Source organism: Liolophura sinensis, chromosome 8 (assembly GCF_032854445.1).
Source record: "Liolophura sinensis isolate JHLJ2023 chromosome 8, CUHK_Ljap_v2, whole genome shotgun sequence".
NCBI lineage: Eukaryota > Metazoa > Mollusca > Polyplacophora > Chitonida > Chitonidae > Liolophura > Liolophura sinensis.
Window position 1 is genome coordinate 22,739,467 of NC_088302.1, and position 19,189 is coordinate 22,758,655.

General features: G+C 37.3%; 1 protein-coding gene across 1 annotated transcript in view; it reads right to left on the bottom strand.

Annotated features, from left to right (window-relative positions):
• The window catches only part of LOC135473882 (dachshund homolog 1-like), a 70,504-nt gene that overhangs the window by 11,494 nt on the left and 39,821 nt on the right, over positions 1–19,189 (bottom strand). Inside the window, exon 6 of the mRNA XM_064753808.1 lies at positions 11,788–12,000. Within this exon, the coding sequence (XP_064609878.1) occupies positions 11,788–12,000 (213 nt within the window). The remainder of the gene's footprint in view (positions 1–11,787; positions 12,001–19,189) is intronic.

A 19,189-nucleotide genomic window follows, 5' to 3' on the forward strand; every position in this document is an offset into this window, starting at 1 on the left:
CTGCAGGACAAAACTCAAACCTCGGCCTAACAAACACCTTGGCCTAACGAACTCCTCTTCCACTTACAAACAGACATGAGAAGCAAACCAAGTGCAGACCACTCAGAAAATGTGTTTTGCCAGATGGGGCTTACCCACTTGATTCTTTTGCCTTTTCCTGCCTTAGCGTTTGTCACCCATGATGGCATCACTACAACTGGCAACAATATAAGTAGCATCTCCACAACAAATTAGCTTCACATTCATCCGAAACCTCAAATGTACATTAACACAGTGTAAATCAATTTAAAACATCATGTCAGCTTCAATCATATTGCAGTATCCTCTTAAGGTTTTAATTTATTTTTTTTTTTTGTCAAAGATTTTTGTTTGCTAAAAGTTTTTGCAACTTCAAACTCATTTATCATTACAGCTGAATTCATTCTTAATCTGTAAAAGGTGAAAAAAGAAACTTCTGAACTAGACAATAAAATTGTGCAAGGCAAGACTCTAAACTGCATACATTCCTTTCAAAGACATTATTGATAAAAAATCAATCAAGATTATACTTGAGCAAACTACTAATACTTGAGGAAAGAGCATGTAAATAGGTCTTTATCTGCTTTCCACTCCGATCATGCATTTGTGGGGGAGACGCTCGCAGCTGTGAAAGATGAAGTGATCACAGAGATTGAGCAATCAACCATCACCCTGGCCCTGTCGTCTGTCAAAACCACGGTCAGTACACCCATCCAAATTCCGTTCCACTCGTTTTCCAGATAAATAAAGACGTAATACAGTCATATATCTCCGACCCCACTTTGATCCGGGGGTCAAAACGTTGCCGTGAATAAGAGAGCTTGCGACTTGCAAGCTCGGATTCGGGAGTTAATGATTGCATGATAAAACTACATAAATAGGAGGAGAGCAATTTATCTTTGGGAAAACAAGTGAAATATGTCAAAAAATCTTTTAGACATTCCGCCTTCCTGAGCTGCAAACAGAGAGGATTGTCAAAGACTAGCAAGAAGAGTATCAATCACAGGGTTAATTTGAATCATTTGCAGTGGTTTATCATTTGCCCCTTTTCTATCCCATTCCGTTACAACGCCTTCATGTCACGGGACATATTGACTACAGTCCACAGTGGTAATATACAAATTTAGAAATCAGCTCTGGCTGGCTTTAGCGCGGGAAATAAATTGAAGTGTCTGTCATTTCTGTGTAATGAGGTGTCACTGGCTGACACCAGAGCGGGCCTTCTCTCAACCATTTTATCGGCTCCCAAATATCACCAGTATTGATTACTTCTGTGATTACAATCTTACTCAAGGATGAGACTGTGCAAAACGGCTTTCCAAATAAATGAGCTCATTTCTAGGGATTCTCTGTATAACCAAGACCACAGGGTTTTTGTCATTTTTTTTTTTCTTTTCTTTTTTTTCTTGGACATCTCAAATTGTGATGCTACAAAAGCCGAGTTAAGAAATGCGGGTCGGATATTTGTGACACATGCGAGCACGCAGAAAACTATCACGAGTCACTAGTTCAGGACCTGGCTAGACTGGGTCAAGCGAGGGAATCCCCGATTCGTTTTCCTTCGCTATTCCCGCCGACAAAGCCTATTTATTTGTCAGTTTTGAAGGAGAAGAAAATGTTTCCATTGGGCACTGATCCATTTCCTGTATTCACATTTGCCCAGCATAATGCCACTCACAGACAATTGACTTTCCATTGTTAGCGGGCAATCATTCCACATAAACGATTCCATGCAACAAATACACTGCGGAAATTTAGCCGAAAATAGAAATTAACAACCGACCCTCGAGTTGGATAGCCGAGTCCACTTGATAAATGTTTTTCTCACACATTACAACCCCAAATATAATGGCTCTGTTGATGACAAAGGAACTAATTTCTGTTTCATTAGAGTTTAATTTTCTGCTTGTGCTGTCTGATAATTAAAACAGTTAATGGGGTATGGTGGATTATGGAAGGTAGCCGATCTGCGAGAGAGACCAAAGTCACTGTCCAGTAATAAGTGCCTGGAGAGATCTGCGTCAGAACACGCCCTTTTCCCGGGCAGGCGGTCGGTCCACCCGCCTGACGGAGTCCACACAGCACTCTTCTTCCACACGCAGATGTAGCGAGCATCTGTTCACTGTTTCCACAACAAAAAATCTCAGCTTTCAATTCTGTCCATCAAGTCAATTCAGAGAAAACCGAACAGGAAGAGTGAGCAGTGCAAACCACTTGTGACGATTCCAGCTAGTTATCAAAGAGAGAAGCTTCTCTTCCCCAGATGGTGCATTTATAACTGTGGCTACTCATCACATGTGCAGCAAAAATTTCAAAAACCATTAAAATGGCCCTGATAGGGCATTCAGAGAGGCATATAGTGAAGGTAAATGTACATGATTCTGCCGAAAATCTGGAATCTGAAATGTATGTTTCAGAATTGCAGTAGAACTCTCAGATTTTCAGCAGAGCTCTCAGACAACATCTTAGGTCAAATATGTTGACTAATTTTGAAAGCATTAAATCATTGAACAGATCAGTGAAAAATGCAACAGTATGGCCATAACTATAAACATATGCCAGTTGAAATTTGGAAGACATTTTGCCTTGTCTATTTAGGCAAGCCCGCATTCTTGAATTAAATAAATTATAAACACTTCAGAGTTGGCTTTTATCTTAATTTCTGAATGGCTATTATTATTTCAACCTCGATAAATGAATTTGAAGGAAAAACACCACAACCCCCTCAATAAAAAAAAGAGAGAAAAAAAAAAAACAATATGGTTTTATATGTACCATCTATATAACTATTCCCAAGCTGTTGTCATGTGCTTGTTAAGGCAAAATACATCAATACCTCTTAATTAAGTTTGATAAGCCATTTCAATTAACTACTTATTATAAACAGGCGCTTTGGATAAACACTTGTGAGCAAAAGTTGAAAAGATCAAAGCATGCTCATGATCTAAATGGTTGTGTGGCTATTTTACTTCATAAACATATGGCAGAAATCAATATTCTGTTCGTTAATAAAAGGTATATGTAATTTAGAAAAAAAACAACAGAATTTATTCCAGATCTGCTTCTGAATTAATCCAAGATTGTAAACAGAAAAAAAAAGATGTCAATGTTTAATAACCAATTAATCTAAATTAATCTTAATTAATCTAAATGGTACTGCAGAATATAAACAGTAACTTATTTATTATGAACATTAACCATCTGAGTCATCACTTGCATGTTCCCTGCATATCCAAGCATTCACTCACTCACTCACTCACTCATAAGTCATCTGATTCAGTGTTTATCTGTCTTGAATCCAGCTTGATAATTTGACTCACTATCACCAAATCTTTCCAACTGCTTGGTCATGTAACTCACTGCACAGTATTACCAATTCTTGCCTACAGCTTGTCACTCAATATCACCAAATCCTGCCAACAACTTGGGCATGTCACTCAATATCAACAAATCTTGCCAACAACTTGGTCATGTCACTCAATATCAACAAATCTTGCCTACAACTTGGCCATGTCACTCAACACACCAAATCTTGTCTACAACTTGGTCATGTCACTCAATATCAACAAATCTTGCCTACAACTTGGCCATGGCACTCAATATCACTAAATCTTGCCTACAACTTGGTCATGTCACTCAATATAACCAAACCTTGCCTACAGCTTGGTCATGTCACTCAATATCACTAAATCTTGCCTACAACTTGGTCATGTCACTCAATATAACCAAACCTTGCCTACAGCTTGGTCATGTCACTCAATATCACTAAATCTTGCTTACAACTTGGTCATGTCACTCTATATAACCAAACCTTGCCTACAACTTGGTCATGTCACTCAATATCACCAAATCTTGCCTACAGCTTGGTCATGTCACTCAATATCACCAAATCCTGTCTACAGCTTGGTTGTCTCGCTGTCACTGTAAGAAGCTGAAAAACATGCATGTTCACCTTAGGTACTAAATAAACCTACTAAAATTTTTATGATAAATTAAGGCAAAGTTTGACTGTTCATTTGTTTGTTTTATGCCAATCCCAACAAGGTCTCTAGAAATTTGTGAGGTTTAGCAAAGACTCACTGAAGAGTCAAACGCAAACATTTAGACATTTTTAATGAAAAACAAAGAGAAAAAAAGAAAGAAAACCAGCAGATATGACAATGCCTCAATAGCATTAGTGTGGAATTTTACTAGAGGGAGCAAGACCCATTTCTGCTGTCATTTTTCAGAATGCAGGTCAAATTTCAAACTAATGCTCACTCTGCAACCGAGTCAGAATGGCAGAACAGAAACCACGTAATATCCTGACAATGAATTACAAGCAGATACATTTCCTGTGTAGTTGACAATCCCTGGTCAAAACTATGGCTTCTCACTGAGCATTGCTTCATTGAAAAAGCTGGTAGGGCCCAGGCAACTGGAGCTCAAGGGTATTCAATCTGGCAGATTATGGAGGAACTTCAGAGGTAAAGAGAGTTTGTCTACAAGGACCACGACGTTTTTAAACAAGACAAGATATTGTGAAACTTGATCCCTATCCCAGACAGATCAAGGCTTTTATCATTTTGCATAAATCCTTTTGGGTTTCTGTTTCTTTTTTTGTTTTTTTTTTATCCTTGAATCGAGAAATAAGACCTGCCTTCAATTAGCAGAAGTTTTGTACTTTAAAGTGGATTATACACGGGCATGTATTGTCCTTGGCAATGTGAAACGACTACAGATTACAATAATGTAAACAGATGGTCTACCTATATTAGGAAAATAAACTCTACAGACAGTGACCTTTATTGAATACAATACCAATACATGTACAACTTTCTGAGAAATTAGCAGAGCTTTATAGTAATAGATGAGAAATGCCCATGAAAAATGAGGGAGAGAGTTCAAATCCAGATCTTGAAAAATCATCCACTGGTTTACCCTAATTCTTTTAAAATTTAGGACAGATAATCATAGTGTTGAAAGTATAACATTACATTTCTTTACTAGCCTTTCGGAAAAGTAAAGATATAAGTATGTTGATCTTTCAATGGTCTAACCTTACCATGTGAGAAAAAAGAAACTCAATACTCCTGCTGGAATTACGTATATATTAGCTAAAATGAGCAGACCAGTTGTCCCATATTTTAGGTTATACGTCTGCTGGTACATTGTCCATTATTGTCATTTTGAGTCATTTTAGTCAGAGGAATTAATTTTATATTCCATATTTAGATCATAGTGTGAACACTTGCTAGAGACACATGTACATTTTCACGCTGTATACGCTATCTATGAATACATATAAAATCTTGAACAAGTAACAATCTGAAAACCTGGCCTCCAGATAAATAATGCCATAAGAAATTCATAAACCTTACAAAAAGTACAACAAATTGACGCAGTAATTTGTAAATTACAAATTACTAGAACTTCATAAACCTTACAAAAAGTACAACAAATTGACGCAGTAATTTGTAAATTACAAATTACAAGAAATTCATAAACCTTACAAAAAGTACAACAAATTAATATCTTTTAATGTAAATTGATAAAATGGTTTATTTTATCTAATTGTATAAGTTGCTGTACCAAAAATCAAAATCTTCATTGCAATGCCAGTTTTCAGGTAGCAATTGCCAAATTAATACTACCTGTGAACTTTAAATAACACAGTCCTTTTTATGATAGTTCCAGTTAAATGCTTCATGGATGACAATTTGGTTATTGTTTTATAAACTGATGGTAATCATGATTATATTCTCTGTTACTTTAGTGCTGTTGTACCTAAACATATGCGTGTACACAGAGCTGTGGTTAAATAGCTGATCATTTCTACCCCGAATCCGTGTGTTAAGTGAAGCTGTTTGTTAGTGGGAGAAGCCTTTTCACTGACTGCTGGCCTTGTCATTCCCCGACACTTGCTCTTATTCTTCCCTGTTAACATTGCCACAAACAGTATTCTGCCCTGAAGGGAAATCTTCCATCAGATACAGAGTGAGCTAATGGCCAGTTAATCTGCGAGACGGCTGACAATAAACCCCTACCTCTCTCTCACTCCCTCTCTCTCTCTATCTCTGGGCACAGAGTAGCAAACTTTACAGTGGGACTCAACAGTACTAAATCAACAGCCCATTCAGCCAGTCTTGTTAATTATGCCATTTGACCATTAACTGGAGTGCCATTTAATAGGATTCATAAACTGTAACATAAAGTGTGTGGAGAGTCAATTATAAAACTTCAGTGTATTGAAAATGCACAAAGTAAAGGTTTCCAGGATTTTACTATTAATTAGGCTAACCAATAACTGGTCAAAGATTTTTGAAAAAAAAAAAAAAAATTAGTGCTAATTTTGTCCACTGTTATATATCTACATGCTATTTAATACGAGTATCTATTTTCACCATTTGTAAAATTCAGTGAATGCTTTGAAGTTTTATAATTACAGAAGAGTTAGAAAAACAGAAGGTTATTACTAATAACAATCTATTCAAAGTCGAATTTAACTTGATCATGTTTATCAGTTTCCCTTATGCAGCATCAAAATATTCATAAGTGCAAATGAAGACTTCTTTTACACGTGCACTCAATATTATATACAAGTGTCATCTCAATAGATTTTACCTTTGAAGCGAGCCTATATTGTATTTGATTTATTTATTTATTTATCTGATTGGTGTTTTATGCCGTACTCAAGAATATTTCACTTATACGACGGCGGCCAGCATTATGGTGAGAGAAAACTGGGCAGAGCCCAGGGGAAACCCACGACCATCCGCAGGTTGCTGGCAGACCTTCCCACGTACGGCCGAAGAGAAAGCCAGCATGAGCTGGATTTGAACTCACACCGACCGCATTGGTGAGAGACTCCTGAGTCATTACACTGCACTAGCACACTAACCATCTGAGCCATAGGCCCCCTATATTGTATTTGAAATCTGCAATACGTTATTGCATAGAAAAAGCCTAATACAAATGGAAATAAAAGCATTAGTAATCTTCATGTTGTACTATTAGCTGAGAAAATTCTTGGTCAAATAAAATAAAAACTTCTGCCACATTTAAGGGTAATTTCTGAGCTTTTGGGCATCTTGTGGATACACTAAAGTCCTTACATTACTGTGTTTCAGCAATATTCATGAAATCCAGTATTACTACAAGATGCAAGCACGCTATACCTTTCATACATTAAGCTACAATTTGGGTTGGTTCTTTAATAAATGATTTATGCTTGGATCTTTGACAAGAAAGAAAAACGTAATGCATACACAAAGTACAGTCCTCTCATTATAGCTTGTATTTTATTTGTAACTAAGAGTTGGAAAAAACTTGCAGTCCACTGGGAAAACTTCTGTGCACCAATACAGCTATGTTAATAAGAGTGATTTTATCATCATTAGTGGTCAGTCTGTAGGACATGACATTTTTACACTTACATCCAAAATCATTAGCTTCAATCACACAGATATTGAAATGTCTCGTGATGTTTTGGAGGTTCTTGCCATGTGTATTCTTGCATGAAAATCACTGTTCCAATGTCCTGCATGAGCTTTAACACCCCATCAGTTCTCAAAACCCACAAACTGTTGCACTGTTCTGTTGTGTGTGTGTGTTTTTTTCTGGCTCCATGATAAATCCTTTGGCAGTGACCAAAGAAAAAGCTAATGGACACCATTTGATGTGTTGTCTGAACCAATTTGTGCACATTATCTGACATGGGACTGAGCCTAGTGGCGAGGATGTAACCAGGATCGCAGGCACGGCTGGGACCTCCATTATCTGATCCTGCCACAATCAATAGGGACGACAAGTCGTGGACAAGATGACATCTTCATTGTTAATTCTGTCTGGCAGACAACACCATCCTCTGGTACTTGGCCACAGAGATGATGAAATGTATCCCTAAAGAGTCTATAGTCACTACCCTTTCATCTTTTCTGACAAAAGTGATAATGCAAACATCTATACACTCTATGGTACAAGCCATATTTAACATGTGAATTTCGTGAAAATAACCAGATATCCATTTCAAATTAAAGTAGTGAAATCCCAACTAACCAAACACAATAAAACAACTATTTTTACCCCAAAACATGAAGAATAGAAAATGAAGTGAATGAGAAATAAAAAAGCTAAATTTTCTCATATAGAGATTTACAGACAAAATTGGTTCTTTTTATACTTTTCAAAATTTAAGAAAAATCTTATATATTGACATCTGCGTGACAGAACACATTTATTTATCCTTCACATAAATGTTTCATGTATTCATATGAAGACTCCATTTCCAGGATTAATTCTCATAAATGTTCTTTATGATCTGTACAACAGAATATGTAATTACAAACCCCTAACTGAGGTTCAGCATGTTCTTGGTAAATGGTAGCTAGATGCATATACAAGTACTGGCTCAGTCAGTGTGCGTAATGCACGGTTATAACTTGGTATATAATGCACGGTTATAACTTGGTATATAATGCAAGGTTATAACCTGGTATATAACGCACGGTTATAACTTGGTATATAATGCACGGTTATAACTTGGTATATAATGCACAGTTATAACTTGGTATACAGTGCATGGTTATAACTTGGTACATAATGTACGGTTATAACTTGGTATACAGTGCATGGTTATAACTTGGTACATAATGTACGGTTATAACTTGGTATATAATGCATGGTTATAACTTGGTATATAATGCAAGGTTATAACCTGGTATATAACGCACGGTTATAACTTGGTATATAATGCACGGTTATAACTTGGTATATAATGCATGGTTATAACTTGGTATATAATGCAAGGTTATAACCTGGTATATAACGCACGGTTATAACTTGGTATATAATGCACGGTTATAACTTGGTATATAATGCACGGTTATAACTTGGTACATAATGTACGGTTATAACTTGGTATATAATGCAGCCACATGTAGTTGCTATATAATTTCAGAAAGTTATTAATATGATTTCCATAAAGTTTGTCTACTTTTTAATGCGAAGATCAAATCAATAAAACGAACATTAGAATGTTTGTAAATGTGTTCACCTGATCTCATTGCTCAGTCAGTTGAATTAAAATATAGTGAAATGGCTAGTATACTATTACAGGTTCAAGTTAGTACAGTCTTAGCTCACACCGAGCGAACTAAAATGTACATGTACACAAATGTTTGGCTAAAGGCTGAATGTTAATATATATATACACATACATGTGCACAGGCAACTTGGACTTTTCCTCTATAAGCAAGATCAAGTGAAATAAATATAGCACTTACATGTTACAGATAACATTTAAACATGTGTGTTCGGTGATTTGATGGTTTGGCATATCAGGATGTAGGTAAGTGATGCACATATGGGTGCTCTTAGTTTAAAGCCTTCAAGGAAAATACTCAGCAAGTCAAATTAAAACCGTGAGTTCTTCAAACACATGTGCCAAGATATCATTACACATAGCCTTTTCGGACATTTAGGCAAACAGACAGGAAGCTAGCATGTTTCAAAATTTCACAAGTAAAATTCAATAACAAAACCTTTTACTCTGAAAATGCTAAATGTGCAATTCTGGTAGAATTAAAGGTGTAGCAAGCAGAAACTTGTAACTACCTCATGAAATTTTATTGTAATAGAAAACAAGTTACAATTCTATAATCAATAAGACAAAAATGCATGATCTAGTTATCTTAACTTCTAAAGTGAAGGAGTCAAACACACAGCACACATGCACTTTATCACACAGTAAATTTTATCACACAGTACCCAAAACTATTTTCATTTTTCTTTAATTTGTAATATATTTTGTAACATTTTGAAAATAGTTATTTTCTGCATCCCTGCTGACTTTCCTTGGGAACATTGTAATAAATTTTAATGGATTTTAGGCCCTCAAGATAATGTGAAAACTTATGAAAATTATTTCCTCAAAAACCCACCCACCTCAAAAGCAAAAAAAAAATGTAAAAAAAAAAACAAAACCAAAACAAATGAATTATTTATGGGCATAGTTCGCTGTTTCAATTGAGGCATACTTTATTTTTGACTCCAAGTATACTTTAACACTGTATAAACGTTACGACAAACATTCCAGATCAAACAAACCAAGAGGGAGTCAAGGCAATCTTTGACTACAAAGAGAGTTTCTGACACCCTACCACAAAAGTACACATGGAGTGAGCTCTGGCAACTTATAAGATGGACTGATGTGTATTTGTCAGAAAGGTAGGGAGTGTGTGTGTCGGGGGAGGGGGGGGGGAACTGTGGGGTGTGTGATGGTTGTGTTGTGATGAGATCCCCACTCACCCAGGCCACAAGACAGGTGTCATGGGGATTTGAAATAGAGCTTGTATTTATTGAGGATTAGGTGAATTCTTAACAAGAGATTAGTGGGATCACCCCTTTTGCTGCTATTTTCAACGCAATATTTTACCATTAACCTTAAGGCAGGCTGGAGCGGAGAGTAAAAGCTTAGCCTAAAGGCCTAGATTTATACTGCCTTGACAACGATTTCCACAAATGTATCTATATTGGCCAAATTCTATGCTCATTTCCTTGCAAGGAAAGAGAGCAAAGTTAACAATGACCACAGACCCAAATTTGGTTTCCTCTTTGAAATCTGTAACATTTCCCCTAGCTAAAAGCTAGCTCGAATTGCTAGCTGGTAGCTACGTTCAACACATTTACAAAATAAAAGCTAGTCATCGAGGCCAAATTTAAATATCACTGGCCACATTTCACCGATTCACTACTGTATCAATTGGTGACACAGCCAATCATTAAAGGAAAAGACACCGAAAAACTGAGGTAGGCATCACTAGATAGACCATTTGAAACTGTGCAGATATATACTTTCATTTATTTTTTTTTACATTTTTACAAGTTAAAGGTATGGAAACATTTGAATTCTAAGGAGAGCTTTATGGACTATACTATCAGACTTTAGGAACTCTGACGTCACAGGACGTTTTTTTCAACTCTAATCACGACTAATAACTCATTTTACCCATGAATAAAAGATTACTGAAATAATGTTCCCCCAACATTCCTTCCTTCTGGTGAACATCAGGAAAAAATGTGATGAGAGTTCCTAGATACCATCAGTATGGCTCTTAAAGCCCACCACAGTATTCAACTACAAGATGAACCTGACTTTGTATTTTAGCTTTCTTTTACTTTAAGCATTATCTATATAAATGGCGAAACTGGTATGAAAGTCCTACTGGACATATCCCCACTGGACATTTCTTCCAGTCAGCAATTTAAAAGTCCTTTTTGTTCATATTTCACTTTCAAAATTTAGGCGAAATTTGAACAATGGTTAATATAACTGAAAGTTCAACATTTCTGAGTAATGTGGGAAAAATGTCTGGCAGGAAAAATCTTCATTGCAAAGATTTAGGTAGGGAAAATGTCCTTGCAAAAGACTTAGATGTGACAACTCTCCATTAGAAAGATTAAATTTAGAAAGACATCCATACCACAAGAACATACTGTAATTCTTCAACTTTTTACCATTTTTTAAGGTGTTTATTCCAGAATATATAAGATATTCTGAATGCATTATTCTATGCAGGCTGATAAAATTAAACTTTTTATGAAGCCATGACATTGGCCAATCCAATCAATTGAAGTTTGTGTCCAACATCAAACTAAAAATGTGCATAAATTGCACTAAAGGTATTCTTTCATATTGGAAAAGGTTGAGGAATTACAGTATTAAATTACAATAGTTATGAGACAAACCGTTACTTCTCATGCTGTATTCCGAACAATTCCTGTACCCACCTTTCTCCAAACTGAACTGTCTTTCGTGGTGTCTGGCATTTTCAGCTGCCACTTTCAACAATCCCTGGATGTTAAGAAGAAGTGTTTCGATGGAAGAGAGTCCCTGGGCATCTCCATTGACGAGCTGTGCCCCGAACGCCTGAGCATGTGACCCCAGTTTGTCACTGGCCTCGCCCACTGGGGTGGGCTCTGACATATGTAAACTCTCCAGGTCTGAAAAAAGCAAGGCATATCTTACATTAGAATTATACAGGATTAGTAATCAAATATCTGTCAAGTAAAACATTTGTGCTAAATTAAGCAAATTCTGACACATATCATGACGATAAGATCAGTAATCTAATAAATGTTAAATTATTAGCCATATCAAAGTCATAAGATCTGAAATGATTATAATTCTGTCAACATATCATGACATATTAAATCAGAAAATTAAATTGCCTTTATTTATTCATTTATTTAGTCATTGTTTATTTCCTTACTGTAAAATGTTTCACTTCTACAATGGCAGTCAGTTTTATGGATGGAGAAATTGCGCTGCCTGGGTAAACCACCAACCTTAGGCCAGTTATTCACAGACTTTTACTTCTTATCATTTATGATACACCAAATAACATCATACTGTATGCACACGTATTTAGCATGTATGTTTAAAAATCTTTACAATTACATAGTTTCTATGAACATCATATATATCTACGGTGTGCTTAAGTGCATGTACACATAACATAATTCTGGTGCACACTTATGTAATTAGTTAAGTATGCGCCGAACACTTACATTCGCAGATGTTGCGGCACCCCTATATCTTTATTATTTATGCGCTAACGGCTCAAACGTCCCTTTCCATCCAGAGCCTTCCTCATCATATATAATAGCCAGAGCTGAGTACTGTACAAATTACATCAATCTGGTCATAAACTAAAAGAATGTTTTTTTTTTTTTCCTGGCTTAAAGAGAAGACTTGGTTTTTGATGTATACTAAATATCCCCTGTCAGTGGAGGTTTAGAGTAAGCATAACATATGTTGTGAGAACTCCAAAAACTAACAAACTGATGGGCAGACGAGACCAGGGTGTCAAACTCCGCCGCAGCCTGTTCACACTTACAGCATTTCTACTTCCTTTACTTTGGCAGGACCAAATTAACATTCAGGGAATTAGTTTTCTGGAGTTTGAATACAGCTGGCTCTTCTATTTACTTTAGGAAGCAATAGCACACGCAGCCTAAACCCTTATTACTCATACCCCTGACTCAGTAAATAACCGCCTCTGCTTATTGGTTGAGTTATCAGACAGCCTGTTTTACATTTGTCAATGGAGACTAACCAGCTTTTCTCTGGAGTCGATCAACGGAGCAGTCCGAAAATGCTACATTTCAGCTGTTTTCAGTTTCCAGCGCCCCTGGCAATTTTCCCTCTCTAGTCACAGCTCACTTTGTTTACTTATGCCATCTTGGGCCAATAAAAAACTCATCTAGGAAATAGGAAGTGGGGGCAAATGAAATGGTGGAGAAAGTGATAGGGTTTTGGCCTTGAGCTGGACAAATATCCCTCCAGATTTCTATCAATAAACCCATATCTGAGAGGGAAGAGGAGATAATTTTTTCCCCTGTGTTGGGTGGCAATTCCAACTAATCTGCCTCATTGAAGACGGCGGTCTTTAATATCTGGCTGTCTGCTCATGGAAGGATGGTCACTTCACGCTACTTGCGAGTCTCTCTATTGCAACTACACATTCTGTCCAATCGTCTTTTACACTGGGGTACACTTAATAACAATACCTCGGAGGCCAAAGATGACCATCAGACAGCTATCAGTTTGTGTAACACAGCTGTCTTAATTCACCTCTCCAGCAATCACTTTCAAGTCCTTATAAATGTCTTTAGAACAAGGCCTATAGCTACTTCCATCAGTTCATCAGAACAAATGATTTCTACAAGTAAGGGGAATAACCACTGACATGAGATAGCTGCTTCGTACTTCTCACAGACAAATACCTGGCATCAGTACACTGTCAATTGGCAGATTCACTTTCAAAATATATCATAATTTTGGCACAAACTATTATTTAGTTTAAAGTTTTGAAATAAAACAGAGGAATTCATCAGTGTGTTGTTTTAATAGCTCAGTACTTTCACATATTGCACAAAATTAACTTTTATTAATTATCATAATTAATAATCTTTATATCAGATCATAATCATAATTAATAATGAAGCCATACTGAAATCCTAGTTTTAATTTTTTATGCTCTTTTAATAGACTATGTCTGAATAATGTTGCTCTAATACACTGATTAAGAATAATGACCTTCTTCGAGACTGTGTCAGAATAATGTCCTAATTGAGACTTTATCAGAATAATGTTCTAATTACGACTGTGTCAGAATAATGTTCTAAAAGAGACTGTGTCAGAATAATGTCCTAATTGAGACTTTATCAGAATAATGTTCTAATTATGACTGTGTCAGAATTATGTTCTAAAAGAGACTGTGTCAGAATAATGTCCTAATTCAGACTGTGTCAAAATACTGTTCTAAAAGAGACTGTGTCAGAAGAATGTTCTAATTATGACTGTGTCAGAATAATGTCCTAATTGAGACTTTTTCAGACCAATGTTCCACTTGAGACTGTGTCAGAATAATGTTCTAAAAGAGACTGTGCCGGAATAATGTCATAATTGAGACTGTGTTAAAATAATGTTCTACAGGAGACTGTGTCAGAATAATGTCATAATTAATACTGTGTCAGAATACTGTTCTAATTAAGGCTGTGTCAGAATAATGTTCTAATTATGACTGTGTAAGAATAATGTTCTAAAGGAGACTGTGTCAGAATAATGTCCTAATTAAGACTGTGTCAGATCAATGTCCTAATTAAGACTGTGTCAGAATAATGTCCTAATTAAGACTATGTCAAAATAATGTTCTAATTGAGACTGTGTCAAAATAATGTTCTAATTACGACTGTGTCAGAATAATGTCCTAATTAAGACTGTGTCAGAATAATGTTCTGAGACTGTGTAAGAATAATGTTCTAATTACGATTGTGTCAGAAAAATGTCCTAATTAAGACTGTGTCAGAATAATGTTCTAATTATGACTGTGTCAGAATAATGTTCTAAAAGAGACTGTGTCAGAATAATGTCCTAATTACGATTGTGTCAGAAAAATGTCCTAATTAAGACTGTGTCAGAATAATGTTCTAATTGAGCCTGTTTCAGAATAATGTTGTTCTACCAGAGACTGTGTCAGAATAATGTTGCTCTAACAAAGACTGTGTCAGAATAAATGTCTGCCATATGTGGAAAGGTCTTCCAGCAACCTGTGAATGGTCGTGGGTTTCCCAAGGACTGTGCCCCGTTTCCACCCACCATAATGCTGGCCGCTGTCGTATAAGTGAAATATTCTTGAGTGCGGCGTAAAACACCAATCAAATAAAATAAATAAATAAATAAGAATAATGTTATTCTAACAGAGACTGTGTCACATTAACGTTTTAATGGAGACAATAATCTTTTTCCAATACAGACTGTTTCAGAATGAGAATACGTAACGCTAATGTAAGTCGTACGTGTGCTGATGATAATATTGATATATTACTGGAATCAAGTATGGTGTGCCCCAGGGCATGACTTCAAATTGGTTCATGATAGTTCTTATGTGCAGCGTCACTCTCATGGCATTAATGTCAGCGTTTGTGCAGCGTCATGCTCATGGCAATAATGTCAGCATTTGTGCAGCGTTATGCTCATGGCATTAATGTCAGCATTTGTGCAGCGTCATGCTCATGGCAATAATGTCAGCATTTGTGCAGCGTTATGCTCATGGCATTAATGTCAGCGTTTGTGCAGCGTCATGCTCATGGCAACAACATCAGCCTTTGTGCAGTGTTATGCTCATGGCATTAATGTCAGCATTTGTGCAGCGTCATGCTCATGGCATTAATGTCAGCATTTGTGCAGCGTCATGCTCTTGGCATTAATGTCAGAGTTATGCAAAACTAGCAGCTTCACGGGTGTCACCTTCTTTGTAGCCGTTAGATTTTTTTTTTTTTTTTTTTGATTGGTGGTTTACGTGGTACTCAAGAATATTTCACTTATATGACGGCGGCCAGCATTATGGTGGGCGGAAACCGAGCAGAGCCCAGGGGAAACCCACGACCATCCGCAGGTTGCTGAAAGACCTTCCCACATACGGACAGGGAGGAAGCCAGCATGAGCTGGACTTGAACTCACGGTGACCACATTGGTGAGAGACTCCTGGGTCATTACGCTGTGCTAGCGCACTAACCAACTGAGCCACGGAGGCCCCCTATAGCTGTTAGACTGTGACAGAATAATGTATCTAGGCTGTCAGTGATAAGGGTTAGTATCAGATTAATTTGGCTGAATGGGCGCCATGTGCATTAAATACTTAGTGTCACAATAATATGTCAGTGATCAAGTCAGGGTGATATTCTGAAGTTTGATGTACTAGGAATAATTTGCCAATGTGAACATAATGCAACTGGGGAGGTGTACTGATTGTCCACTGTTTGATTATGTAGAAGATATTATGCAAATAGGGGGCAATAATACATGAAATGATGGTCACTGATTGATTTATCCCTAATCAGCTAATTAAATCTAATCTAGTCAGCTAGATACATACAACACATGTAAGGTATCCTTGCATTGGCGTAGTATAATGTTAAAATGAATTCAGCCCAAAAATGGACAATCAGTATTTTAACATCTGGAAAACTTTTAAATATCTTCAAAAACAATGCAGACAAAAAATTGTTAACCAAGAGCCCTGGCTATGGTCGATTGAGTGATATATCTCCTTTCTGTGTCAAAATCACTACACACATAAACAGAAGCAAGTGTTGAAATGTAGGCAACTGCAGCCATTCACAATTTTAGGCTGATTTACCTAGGACAATGACTTGACATGTGTTTACTCCAATGTAAAATACAACACATGCGGACGGACGGTTAGAAATATGGGCCAGCAATTACACCGTCATTTGCCATCAAATTTAACATTTCCTTTTCTCACACTCCAGGGGAAATGAGGATGGGGAAGGGAAGGGTTTATTGGGCTTGCTCTTCCCTGCACCCCCACCCTCTTCCCTAAGTCTGCCCCTCAAGGTCTGTCCATATGGGCTGCTAGAGCAGAAGGAGAAATAAACACTGGAAACAATTTTACACTTCAGTAAATGGCCACATCCTTTGAACAGTATTGTACTGTCGACAGCACATGTATCAGTGTGGAGGCTATTTAATATCATGGATGGTGAGTAGCTTGGCGGTTATGGAGTGGTTTGGGGGTGGGTGGGGGGGGGGATGGGGGTGGGGTGGAAGGAAACAGGGAGCAGCAATAAGATGACATTCACTATGTACTTATTTAAAGGGGTTGGAATGAGTCTTGATGACATTTCTCATCGCAGAGTTTTTTTCCACATGACGTCCCGCCCAGCATTAGACATAAAAGCGCCTCCTTTCTGTCCTTGCCGCACGACGCCAAAAGAATAAGCGGTCATCCATTCTCCCAAGAAACACGTTAACTTGTGAATTGCCTTCCCTGAGAGGACAGTTGAACATGAAATTAAATTTCCACTCTGTTAACTTTTCATCTGTGTGTCCCATCAGAACAAACTGCGGGACTGTGGAAGCGTCTTGTTCCTAAGGCCCTCAGAGGGATGGTGGACAAGTAGAGAGTGGGATCAAGAGAGAGAAGTATGGAGGGAGGGAGGAAGAGAACGAAAGATGGACAGGCAAAAGTTAATATAACTAGTGGGTTGCGAGTAATGGCAGAAAATGAATGTAGTGCCTACTGCATCAGGAGTTTTTACAAGATACACTGTTAGCAGAGTAAGCACATCTTCTGCAGTCTGCGAACGGAGAGGCTAAATGTTACAGAGCCGTATAACGCCATCTCGTCAAAGCCCCCTAAAGGCCATTATGTGGGGTAGAGTTGTGGGCACAGAGTGTCCTGTCTAATTCAAGTCTTCATCCTCCCATCACTGTCCCCTTGGCCAATGCATAATGGAATTTATCAAACATCTCAAGGAATCAGCAGTGTAATAACACTGCCTCTTGCCCCTCAACAAACACATTATCTACAGCCTTTCTTATCATAACGCAATTTGCAAAATCATAATTTTATTTCACTTGTTGCCCAGGGCTTTAAACGGAAAGAAAAAAAATTAAAAGGGCAAAGGAAAAGACCATTTAAAATGGCCGACAAGTTTTCACGCAAAAATCCTATCAGAAATTTCCATTTTCAGTTCATCTGTATTTGAAATATCATTTTAATACACTTCAAAGCTTGACATGCAGCTTATAAAGCAAGACCATAACATGGTTACTATTGGTTTTGCTTTGTAAAATGAAACGGTGCAGAACAACGCAAATGAAATTTTTTATTTTGCTCTGTTTGCATCCATTAGAGTCAGTGCGTCAAAAGTATTGCATGTCGAAAATTCATTAAGTTAATGAGGCTGAATCAAACCGCAAATTGTGATGTATCTTTTATTTAGTTTTCAACTGATTAATTGTGGTGTAATATATTGACATGGAGTTCAATCACGTCGGACAATTCATTATTTATACAACATCTACAGATCAATGCAATATCCCCAGCTATAATTGCATCTACCACAAGTCATTTCATTGGGTAAAGCGGTCTCTGAACTGGGTTTTGACTCGCACTGCCTCGGTTCAAAATGAGTGTTGTTAACTTGTTAAGACCCTAAGACGGAGCACCCTACTCCAGCAAGACCCATTTTCTCTTCCCATATTTCAATTTGAGTTCATTTGCAAAATCAGAGTAATCAGCTTAGAGAGGATAAAACAAACTGGTCTATTTTATGCCCAAGGTGGTAAAGAGCGATACAGAACTGAGAGACAAATCCAGTTTAACTGGCGGAGTTCTATGGCAGCAAGACAGCTCCAGTTTAATGGAGAAGGAATTGAAGAGGAAGGGAATGAGACTGGACAATCCCTCTTAATTCTGCTAAATCAATTTACCTAAACTCCCGAGTGCTCTCTCCAAGATTAAATTTTTACCAATTGCCATACCCATCTTATCTGTCTGCTGAAAAACAGACTACAAATTGTGTTAAGGTGTTTCTTTCCAAACTCCATTTAGACGACAGGCCAGCGCGACAAAGGAACGAAACATCGCCCCCCATCAGAGAAACTGTTTCCACAAAGCTCAGGCCATTAGCTGTTTAGTTTGTGGGGGTTAATAAAAGAGCAGGCCCCTAACTGAAGAGTTACGACACACTCCCTCTAACAGCCTTGAAAGCTATCCGGCATAAAAGAATTTCTCTGCCACTTTCATGTTATCCTGGACAAAAAAGACAGCAGGTCAACCGAACTTGTAAAACTCTTTCTAGACAGAGACACAAATTA